This window comes from Ranitomeya imitator, chromosome 1 (genome assembly GCF_032444005.1).
Source record: "Ranitomeya imitator isolate aRanImi1 chromosome 1, aRanImi1.pri, whole genome shotgun sequence".
NCBI lineage: Eukaryota > Metazoa > Chordata > Amphibia > Anura > Dendrobatidae > Ranitomeya > Ranitomeya imitator.
Window position 1 is genome coordinate 615198764 of NC_091282.1, and position 12649 is coordinate 615211412.

Below are 12649 nucleotides of genomic sequence, written 5' to 3' on the forward strand. Positions count from 1 at the left end.
ATATGGCGGCGGAAATTTGCCGCCAACAAAAATTCATGGTGCATTAGCTGCGCCCAGCCACACACCGCAAAAATACGCATGCGTAAGCAAACGCGGGCGAACGCATGCAAACGCATGCACCTGCGTCTGCAATGTAAAAGATATGAAATCAAGACGCATGCGGATGTATGCATCAGAAATTCAGTGGACACAACCGCAAATGTGAAACCAGCCTAAGACCCAGGGACAGTTATATACACACTTAAATATAATTTCGACTTGCCGTATATACTCGAGTATAAGCTGACCCGAGTATAAGCCGACCCCCCTAATTTTGCCACAAAAAACTGGGAAAACTTGACTCGAGTATAAGCCTAGGGTGGAAATGCAGCAGCTACTGGTAAATTTCAAAAATAAAAATAGATGCTCCATACCGTTCATTATTGCCCCATAGATGCTCCATATACAACTGTGCTATATAGAATGCTCTTCACCGTTCATTATGGCCCCATAGATGCTCCACATAAAGCTGGGCTATATACAATGCTCTATACCGTTCATTATGGCCCCATAGATGCTCCTTATAAAGCTGTGCCATATATATATATTGCTCTGCACCGTTGATTATGGCCCCATAGGTGCTCCTTATAAAGCTGTGCCCCATATATATATATATTGCTCTGCACCTTTAATTATGGCCCCATAGATGCTCCTTATAAAGCTGTGCCATATATATATTGCTCTGCACTGTTCATTATGGCCCCATAGATGCTCCTTATAAAGCTGTGCCCATATATATTGCTCTGCACCGTTGATTATGGCCCCATAGGTGCTCCTTATAAAGCTGTGCCCCATATATATATATATTGCTCTGCACCTTTAATTATGGCCCCATAGATGCTCCTTATAAAGCTGTGCCATATATATATTGCTCTGCACTGTTCATTATGGCCCCATAGATTCTCCTTATAAAGCTGTGCCATATATATTGCTCTGCACTGTTCATTATGGCCCCATAGATGCTCCTTATAAAGCTGTGCCATATACAGTGGGGCAAAAAAGTATTTAGTCAGTCAGCAATAGTGCAAGTTCCACCACTTAAAAAGATGAGAGGCGTCTGTAATTTACATCATAGGTAGACCTCAACTATGGGAGACAAACTGAGGAAAAAAAATCCAGAAAATCACATTGTCTGTTTTTTTAACATTTTACTTGCATACTATGGTGGAAAATAAGTATTTGGTCAGAAACAAAATTTCATCTCAATACTTTGTAATATATCCTTTGTTGGCAATGACAGAGGTCAAACGTTTTCTGTAAGTCTTCACAAGGTTGCCACACACTGTTGTTGGTATGTTGGCCCATTCCTCCATGCAGATCTCCTGTAGAGCAGTGATGTTTTTGGCTTTTCGCTTGGCAACACGGACTTTCAACTCCCTCCAAAGGTTTTCTATAGGGTTGAGATCTGGAGACTGGCTAGGCCACTCCAGGACCTTGAAATGCTTCTTACGAAGCCACTCCTTCGTTGCCCTGGCGGTGTGCTTTGGATCATTGTCATGTTGAAAGACCCAGCTACGTTTCATCTTCAATGCCCTTGCTGATGGAAGGAGGTTTGCACTCAAAATCTCACGATACATGGCCCCATTCATTCTTTCATGTACCCGGATCAGTCGTCCTGGCCCCTTTGCAGAGAAACAGCCCCAAAGCATGATGTTTCCACCACCATGCTTTACAGTAGGTATGGTGTTTGATGGATGCAACTCAGTATTCTTTTTCCTACAAACACGACAAGTGGTGTTTCTACCAAACAGTTCCAGTTTGGTTTCATCAGACCATAGGACATTCTCCCAAAACTCCTCTGGATCATCCAAATGCTCTCTAGCAAACTTCAGACGGGCCCGGACATGTACTGGCTTAAGCAGTGGGACACATCTGGCACTGCAGGATCTGAGTCCATGGTGGCGTAGTGTGTTACTTATGGTAGGCCTTGTTACATTTGTCCCAGCTCTCTGCAGTTCATTCACTAGGTCCCCCCGCGTGGTTCTGGGATTTTTGCTCACCGTTTTTGTGATCATTCTGACCCCACGGGGTGGGATTTTGCGTGGAGCCCCAGATCGAGGGAGATTATCAGTGGTCTTCCATTTTCTAATTATTGCTCCCACTGTTGATTTCTTCACTCCAAGCTGGTTGGCTATTGCAGATTCAGTCTTCCCAGCCTGGTGCAGGGCTACAATTTTGTTTCTGGTGTCCTTTGACAGCTCTTTGGTCTTCACCATAGTGGAGTTTGGAGTCAGACTGTTTGAGGGTGTGCACAGGTGTCTTTTTATACTGATAACAAGTTTAAACAGGTGCCATTACTACAGGTAATGAGTGGAGGAAAGAGGAGACTCTTAAAGAAGAAGTTACAGGTCTGTGAGAGCCAGAAATCTTGATTGTTTGTTTCTGACCAAATACTTATTTTCCACCATAATATGCAAAAAAAATGATAAAAAAACAGACAATGTGATTTTCTGGATTTTTTTTTCTCAGTTTGTCTCCCATAGTTGAGGTCTACCTATGATGTAAATTACAGACGCCTCTCATCTTTTTAAGTGGTGGAACTTGCACTATTGCTGACTGACTAAATACTTTTTTGCCTCACTGTATATATTGCTCTGCACTGTTCATTATGGCCCCATAGATTCTCCTTATAAAGCTGTGCCATATATATTGCTCTGCACCTTTGATTATGGCCCCATAGATGCTCCTTATCACGCTGTGCGGTGCCATATAGATTGCTCTGCACCGTTGATTATGGCCCCATAGATGCTCCATATAGAATGCTACTGGTGCTGCAATAAAAAAAAAAAAAATCATACTCACCTCTCTTCGCTCAGGAGGCCGGCGCTTTCAATATTTATCTGCTCCTCGTGCGGCTCCGTCTCCAGGACCAGCACTGATGCTCAGCAGATGGCGCGCACTGACTACGTCACCGCGCCCTCTAACCTGAGCGTCACTGCTAGAGGACGCTGCAGACGGAGCCGCACCGGAGCGAGGAGCAGGTAAATATCGCGCAGCGCTGCGCTCCCCTTACCTGCTGCGGCGCGGTCCCTGGCTTCCCCGGCGCTGCAGCTTCTTCCTGTAATTGAGCGGTCACAGTTACCGATCATTTACAGCAATGAATATGCGGCTCCTCCCCTATGGAGGTGGAGCCGCCTATTCATTTCTGTAATGAGCGGTGCCATGTGACCACTCAGTACAGGAAGAATCTGCAGCGCCGGGGAAGCCAGGGACTGCAGGGACCGCAACAGGAGCAGGTAAGTATAATTACACAGCCCCCGCTCTCCCTCACCTGCCGACCCCCGGGTATATGACTCGAGTATAAGCCGAGAGGGGGACTTTCAGCCCAAAAAAATGGGCTGAAAATTTCGGCTTATACTCGAGTATGTACGGGTATATCACAAGGCTCATTACGTATGATCATATATTCCATAAAGGCAAAGTGCATGACGATGGCTAAGTAGCTTAGATGCCTGTATAGAGAATTGCTGGATAGGATGTTGAGTGTCCTAGGTGTAACTCCTTAATTTTGTATATTGTAGTACAGTTAAGTAGGATGGTAGATATTCTAAATAAGGTGCATCCTCAAGGATCGGTTCTAGGCCCCCTTCTCTTCTTTGTATACCGCCCCTATTGGACAAACAATCAGTAGATTTGGGTTCCAGTACCATCTCTATGCTGATGACACCCATTTATACACTTCTGCTCCTGATATCATGCCTGCCTTTTTAGAAAACACCAGTGATTCTTGCTGCATTGTCTAACATCATATCCTCCCTCTATCTGAAACTGAACCTGTCAAAAACTGAACTCCTTATGTTTCCTCCCTCTGATAACCTACCTCATTTCCGGGTGTTGTTCCACCATTATTCCTCCGGAAACATGCCCACTTTCTTGGGGTCATACTTGATTCAGAGCTTCATTCACCCCCACATCCGATCACTGGCTCGCTCTTATCTGCACCTGAAAAACATTTCTAGAATTTGAACATTTTTTACTTTCAACTCTGCAAAAACTCATACTGCTTCTCTGTTGTCTGGACTATTGGAATTCTCTATTAATCGGCCTCCCTCTTACCAAACTCTCCCCTCTCCAATCTGTCCTGAATGCTGCAGCCAGGATCATATTCCTCACCAGCCGTTACACCGATGCCTCTACCTTGTGCCAGTCATTACACTGGTTACCCATCCACTCAAGAATCCAGTACAAAATTGTTACCCTCATCCACAAAGTGCTCCATGTCTCCTCCCTGGTCTCAGTCTACAACCCTACCCGTGCGCTCCGTTCTGCTAGTGACCTGAGGTTAACATCCTCAATAATCTGAACCTCCCACTCCCGCCTCCAGAACTTTTTATGTGCTGCGCCGATTCTTTGGAATGCACTACCTAGGTTAATACGATTAATCCCCAATCCCCACAGTTTTAAGCCTGCCCTAAAAACGCATTTGTTCAGACTGACCTACCGCCTCAATGCATTAATCTAACGCTCCCTTTCTGACCTATTCAAAAAACGTAAACCATAATTGGGTTCCTCGCATCATGTTCTCATGCACTTTATGCAGTTAATAGCCCTCTGTGTCTGTACTGCTACATACTTAGGCAGTTAACTGGTTCATGCAGCTTTACATGAACACGCGATTCTTACACTATGGCCGGTCCGAACAACGAAAGCAATTATTTCCATCCACCTCACGTGTCTCCCCTTATCCTCAGTTTGTAAGATTGCGAGCAGGGCCCTCATTCCTCCTGGTATCTGTTTTGATCAATGTGTTACTGTTATGTTGTAATGCATATTGTCTGTACAAGTCCCCTCTAAAATGTGAAGTGCTGCAGAATATGTTGGCACTATATAAATAAAAAATTATTATGTGCATATAAGTCGATGAGCTAGTTAGTATACAGGTTGACCGAGTGGTATGTATAAGCCTAATATATGGATGCAAACAAGCTAAGGACTGAGATGCATGAAACTACATTACCTGTTTGGAGAAATGACACAAGCTGTCCCTGGATGCGTCCACTCCAACGTGTGTTTCGATGTCTGCCTTCGTCAGTTAAAATATTTTTTGAGCATGCTGAAGACACTGAGCACACGCGCGTGATCAGATAGCACCTTGTCCAAGCACGTTTGCGTCAACACTAGTCCCAACCCATAAGCGCTGTGGTTAGTGATTGGCTGCAGCAGTCACAAATCTATATGACAGGAGGATGTCCGGACATGTGACAAAACATGTCAGAAACGCAGCAGTTTGTGCGTGATGCAACTTTTTTTTTTCTTTTCAGCTTACTGCCATGGCTTTCTTTAAAAAAGACTTCTCCAGTCTGAACTCGCTGCTGTCTAATGAGTTAAAGCCTTTGAGACGTCTTCTAGTCCTGTTGGGTTGGACCCACCTTCAGAGTACAGAGTCTGCCAAATCACTGCTGCATGTCATGCACAAAAATACGGTACGTCTATTTTACACAAATAACAAAGGAAATCGTTCCTTCCATTTGCACAGTCTCCGTTATTAACCCCTTCATGACCCAGCCTATTTTGACCTTAAAGACCTTGCCGTTTTTTGCAATTCTGACCAGTGTCCCTTTATGAGGTAATAACTCAGGAACGCTTCAACGGATCCTAGCGGTTCTGAGTGTTTTTTCGTGACATATTGGGCTTCATGTTAGTGGTAAATTTAGGTCAATAAATTCTGCATTTATTTGTGATAAAAACGGAAATTTGGCAAAAATTTTGAAAATTTCGCAATTTTCACATTTTGAATTTTTATTCTGTTAAACCAGAGAGTTATGTGACACAAAATAGTTAATAAATAACATTTCCCACATGTATACTTTACATCAGCACAATTTTGGAAACAAAATTTTTTTTTGCTAGGAAGTTATAAGGGTTAAAATTTGACCAGCGATTTCTCATTTTTACAACGAAATTTACAAAACCATTTTTTTTAGGGACCACCTCACATTTGAAGTCAGTTTGAGGGGTCTATATGGCTGAAAATACCCAAAAGTGACACCATTCTAAAAACTGCACCCCTCAAGGTACTCAAAACCACATTCAAGAAGTTTATTAACCCTTCAGGTACTTCACAGCAGCAGAAGCAACATGGAAGGAAAAAATGAACATTTAACTTTTTAGTCACAAAAATTATCTTTTAGCAACAATTTTTTTATTTTCCCAATCGTAAAAGGAGAAACTGAACCACGAAAGTTGTTGTCCAATTTGTCCTGAGTACGCTGATACCTCATATGTGGGGGTAAACCACTGTTTGGGCGCACGGCAGGGCTTGGAAGGGAAGGAGCGCCATTTGACTTTTTGAATGGAAAATTAGCTCCAATTGTTAGCGGACACCATGTCGCGTTTGGAGAGCCCCTGTGTGCCTAAACATTGGAGCTCCCCCACAAGTGACCCCATTTTGGAAACTAGACCCCCCAAGGAACTTATCTAGATGCATATTGAGCACTTTAAACCCCCAGGTGCTTCACAGAAGTTTATAACGCAGAGCCATGAAAATAAAAAAATAATTTTTCTTTCCTCAAAAATGATTTTTTAGCCTGGAATTTCCTATTTTGCCAAGGGTAATAGGAGAAATTGGACCCCAAATGTTGTTGTCCAGTTTGTCCTGAGTACGCTGATACCCAATATGTGGGGGTAAACCACTGTTTGGGCGCACGGCAGGGCTCGGAAGGGAAGGCATGCCATTTGGCTTTTTAAATGGAAAATTAGCTCCAATCATTAGCGGACACCATGTCACGTTTGGAGAGCCCCTGTGTGCCTAAACATTGGAGATCCCCCAGAAATGACCCCATTTTGGAAACTATACCCCCAAAGGAACTAATCTAGATGTGTGGTGAGGACTTTGAACCCCCAAGTGCTTCACAGAAGATTATAACGCAGAGCCATGAAAATAAAAATAAAAAAAAATTATTTTCTCAAAAATGATCTTTTAGCCTGCAATTTTTTATTTTCCCAAGGGTAACAGGAGAAATTTGACCCCAAAAGTTGTTGTCCAGTTTCTCCTGAGTACGCTGATAACCCATATGTGGGGGTAAACTACTGTTTGGGCACATGCCGGGGCTCGGAATTGAAGTAGTGACGTTTTGAAATGCAGACTTTGATGGAATGCTCTGCGGGCGTCACGTTGCTTTTGCAGAGCCCCTGATGTGGCTAAACAGTAGAAACCCCCCACAAGTGACCCCATTTTAGAAACTAGACCCCCGAAGGAACTTATCTAGATATGTGGTGAGCACTTTGAACCCCCAAGTGCTTCACAGACGTTTACAACGCAGAGCCGTGAAAATAAAAAATCATTTTTCCTTCCTCAAAAATGATGTTTTAGCAAGCATTTTTTTATTTTCACAAGGGTAACAGGAGAAATTGGACCCCAGTAATTGTTGCGCAGTTTATCCTGGGTATGCTGGTACCCCATATGTGGGGGTAAACCACTGTTTGGGCACACGTCGGGGCTCGGAATTGAGGGAGCACCATTTGACTTTTTGAATACGAGATTGGCTGGAATCATTGGTGGCGCCATGTTGCGTTTGGAGACCCCTGATGTGCCTAAACAGTGGTAACCCCTCAATTCTACCTCCAACACTAACCCCAACACACCCCTAACCCTAATCCCAACTGTAGCCATAACCCTAATCGCAACCCTAACCACAACCCTAATTCCAACCCTAACCCTAAGGCTATGTGCCCACGTTGCGGATTCGTGTGAGATTTTTCAGCATCATTTTTGAAAAATCCGCGGGTAAAAGGCACTGCGTTTTACCTGCGGATTTTCCGCGGATTTCCAGTGTTTTTTGTGCGGATTTCACCTGCGGATTCCTATTGAGGAACAGGTGTAAAACGCTGCGGAATCCGCACAAAGAATTGACATGCTGCGGAAAATACAACGCAGCGTTTCCGCACGGTATTTTCCGCACCATGGGCACAGCGGATTTGGTTTTCCATAGGTTTACATGGTACTGTAAACCTGATGGAACACTGCTGCGGATCCGCAGCCAAATCCGCACCGTGTGCACATAGCCTAATTCTAAAGGTATGTGCACACGCTGCGGAAAACGCTGCGGATCCGCAGCAGTTTCCCATGAGTTTACAGTTCAATGTAAACCTATGGGAAACAAAAATCGCTGTACACATGCTGCGGAAAAACTGCACGGAAACGCAGCGGTTTACATTCCGCAGCATGGCACTTCTTTGTGCGGATTCCGCAGCGGTTTTACAACTGCTCAAATAGAAAATCACAGTTGTAAAACCGCAGTGAAATGCGCAGAAAAAACGCGGTAAATCCGCAGCGGTTTAGCACTGCGGATTTATCAAATCCGCAGCGGAAAAATCCGCAGAAGAACAGAATACGTGTGCACATACCGAAACCCTAACCCTATTCTAACATTAGTGGAAAAAAAATTCTTTATTTTTTTTTATTGTCCCTACCTATGGGGGTGACAAAGGGGGGGGGGGGGGGTCATTTATTATTTTTTTTATTTTGATCACTGAGAGAGATTATATCTCAGTGATCAAAATTCACTTTGGAACGAATCTGCCGGCTGGCAGATTCGGCGGGCGCACTGCGCATGCGCCCGCCATTTTGGAAGATGGCGGCGCCCAGGGAGAAGACGGACGGACCCCGGCAGGATCGGTAAGTATGATGGGGTGGGGGGGAACACGGGGGGGGGGGGGGGGGGGATCGGAGCATAAGGGGGTGGATCGGAGCGCGGGAGGGGTGGAACGGAGCACGGGGGGGTGGAACGGAGCACAGGGGGGGTGGATCGGAGTGTAGGGGGGGTGATTGGAGCACGGGGAGGGTGATTGGAGCACGGGGGGAGCGGAGCACAGGACGGAGGGGAGCCGGAGCAGTGTACCGGACAGATCGGAGGGCTGGGGGGGCGATGGGTGGGGTGGGGGCACATTAGTATTTCCAGCCATGGCCGATGATATTGCAGCATCGGCCATGGCTGGATTGTAATATTTCACCAGTTATAATAGGTGAAATATTACAAATCGCTCTGATTGGCTGTTGAAAGTGAAACTGCCAATCAGAGCGATCGTAGCCATGGGGGGGTGAAGCCACCCCCCCTGGGCTAAACTACCACTCCTCCTGTCCCTGCAGATCGGGTGAAATGGGAGTTAACCCTTTCACCCGATCTGCAGGGACGCGATCTTTCCATGACGCCACATAGGCGTCATGGGTCGGATTGGCACCGACTTTCATGACGCCTACGTGGCGTCATGGGTCGGGAAGGGGTTAACTTCATGTCTTAGCATTATTCATTTTCTTTGTTTTTTCCAAAAGGCATGTTTTTTTTGTGCGTGTCTACTCAGCTGAATGGATGCTTGTTTTGTGGAACATGTTATAGTTTAAATTTACTGTATGCAATTCTCTTTGCCACACAGTGTACTGAAGAGCAAGAAAAAGAACTTCAAATGAATTGTGATGAAAAGATTTATAAATAACATCTGCCTCTATATTTTCTAAGCTTGACAGTCATACACTGTATACCTTATTATCCATATTATTTACATATTTCACTTCTTCTTACCGCTGAAGCAACCTGCTACTAATGGAGGACAACATCATATTCTTCGGCGTCCCTATGTATCAAATGCGCATGTCTGGCACATCATACCCCTATGTCGGACTGTAGACCAATCTCAAGCGTCCATGGGCCGACGCGTGCGCATAAACGCTAAGTTTTGCCATCTTTGTAGTGGCATATCTTTTTCTTCACTTGTATATAGATCCAGCGTCACTACTCGGACTGGCACATGCGCATAAGTACCAAGCAATGCCGTCTTAGTTAAAATATTTTTTAGTAATAGCGCTCTAACTAGCCCATAATCTGCAATAAAGTTACACATCGTAGCAATTCATAATCACCTACATATCGGCACCACTATCTTTTTTATGGTAGGCTTTATAATGCCATCTTTGTATGTTCTCCACACAGTATAGCTCTGTAATACTGTATATATGACCATTATGATTATATTTCTCCCTTTGGACACTTTTTTATGAAAGGTGCATCACCCCGCCCTGACACTCCGGGCTCAGCCTTCTTCAGGCCATCCCCCGGGGGTCACATAGTGTTCAACAGGTTGCAATTAACCCTCCCAGGTCAAAATGCCCCAAGTTTGGACTACTATATGGCGGTAGCACATCTGTCCCAGCGTATTACTTAGATTATGATCAAAGTGAAGTAACAAACAATTGAATGAACTTCTTTAGGGTATGTGCACACGATGCAGATTTAGTGCAGAATTGGTGCAGAACTGCAGCAGATTTTTCTGCTGCAGAAACGCTGCAGAACTGCACTGTGATTTACAGTACAATGTAAATCAATGAGAAAAGAAAAAAGCTGTGCACATGGTGCAGAAAAATCTGCGCAGAAACGCTGCAGATTTCAAAGAAGTGCACGTCGCTTCTTTTGTGCAGTTCTGCAGCGTTTCTGCGCAGATTTTTCTGCACCATGTGCACAGCTTTTTTCTTTTCTCATTGATTTACATTGTACTGCACAGAAACTGCACAGAAACTGCATAGAAACTGCATAGAAACTGCATAGAAACTGCACAGAATCTGCATAGAAACTGCATAGAAACTGCATAGAAACTGCGCAGAAACTGCGCAGAAACTGCATAGAAACTGCACAGAAACTGCACAGAAACTGCATCAAATCTGCAGATGCAGATTTAGTGCAGAAAATTCTGCACCACATTTCCTACGTGTGCACATAGCCTTAAACTGCTTTATTAATTGGCCCACAATCCGACCAGATAAATCAATGAAAAATGAGGTATCTTTTAAAAAATAAATTTCATTTTTCATAAATTATACGATTTCTTAAATAAGATTTTTTTCAGTACATTTCTCTATATGTCCTCCATATTTGCAAGGTACTTTTGGGCAACCATCGAGTCTTGTTTGAATACTAGACAACATGTAGACAAAACAAATATAAAATTGGGAATGTACATATTTACAGTTGTAACATAGTACTCCTATATTAAAAACCAGTAATTATACTACTATATCTAAGGACTCTACCACATTAATGATGGACTAATGAGCGTTCTCAAATGATTGTATGCATCTTGACATCTACGTTGAGACCCCTAGGTTTGAGGGTATTAAGTTCATATATCCACATCAATTCTCTCTTTTTAAGGATCTGCTCCCTATCTCCTCCTCTTCTCTGCATTGGGACAGCATCTATCATCTTGCATTTTAGATCTCTTTCAGAGTGCTTACAGTCAACAAAATGCTTGGGAACTGGAAGATCAGTTCTGTTTTTCCTTCCGGTATATCAGTGTTGATTCATCCTGGTCTTAAATTCACAGGTTGTTTCACCGATATACCATAAGTTACACGGGCGCATGAGAAGATAAATTACATAATCTGAACTACAGGTTAAAAATTGCTTAATTTCATACGTCTTTCCTGTCGTTGGATGCTGAAACGTGGACCCTTTGATCATATATGCACAATTTATACAATTTAGACATGGAAAACATCCATTCTTTTTGGATCATGTTAGGGACCTCTGAGTACTTTTTTTCTTTGGGCCGATATCTGATTTAATTAAAATAGCTTTTATATTTGTTTCTTCTATATGAATTCAATGGTGGCATCCTAAATTCCTGAACAACAAGAAGACGCCTCCCCAGCATTGCCCGATGTTTTTTGACGATATTTGCTATTTCTCTACTTTCTTCTCCATTAGTAGAGACAAAGGGAACTCTATTATAGATTTCTCATTTGATTCCTTGTTGATTAGTTCTATTCTATCTTTTTTCATTACCACATTCTTTGTCGTTTCTAATAAACCTCTAGGATATCCTCTGTTTAAAAATTTCTTTATCAGCAGATCTATTGCTGTATCAGTTTTACCAGCTTTACCCTCCTCTTTAACTATGCGTCTTACCCTGAGTAGTTGACTCAGTGGGATAGATCTTTTCAAAAACATATCTTTTAAATCAGATATCGGCCCAAAGAAAAAAAGTACTCAGAGGTCCCTAACAGGATTATATATATATATATATATATATATATATATATATATATATATATATATATATATATATATATATATATATATATATATATATATATATATATATATATCTCTATCTATATATATATCCTCGGGTATTCTAGAATATGCATGTCCACGTAGTATATTGCCCAGCCACATAGTATATAGCAGAGCAACATAGTACGGTATATTGCCCAGCCACGTAGTATATTGTCCAGCCACGTAGTGTAGTATATTGCCCAGTCACATAGTATATTGCCCAGCCACATAGTATATAGCAGAGCCACATAGTACGGTATATTGCCTAGTCACGTAGTATATTGCCCAGTCACGTAGTATATTGCCCAGCCACGTAGTATATAGCAGAGGCACATAGTACGGTATATTGCCCTGTCACGTAGTATATTGCCCAGCCACGTAGTATATTGCCCAGTCACGTAGTATATTGCCCAGCCACATAGTATATAGCAGAGGCACATAGTACGGTATATTGCCCAGTCACGTAGTATATTGCCCAGTCATGTAGTATATTGTCCAGCACAGAGCCACGTAGTATAGAGACTTAAAAAAAATAAATATATACTCCCCTATAGCCCGTTGAA

At 43.1% G+C, this 12649-nt stretch overlaps 1 protein-coding gene across 1 annotated transcript in view; it reads left to right on the forward strand.

Moving 5' to 3' along the window:
• The window catches only part of LOC138680190 (zinc finger FYVE domain-containing protein 26-like), a 47654-nt gene that overhangs the window by 20088 nt on the left and 14917 nt on the right, over positions 1 to 12649 (forward strand). Inside the window, exon 7 of the mRNA XM_069767860.1 lies at positions 5301 to 5462. Coding sequence (XP_069623961.1) covers positions 5301 to 5462 — 162 coding nt within the window. The remainder of the gene's footprint in view (positions 1 to 5300; positions 5463 to 12649) is intronic.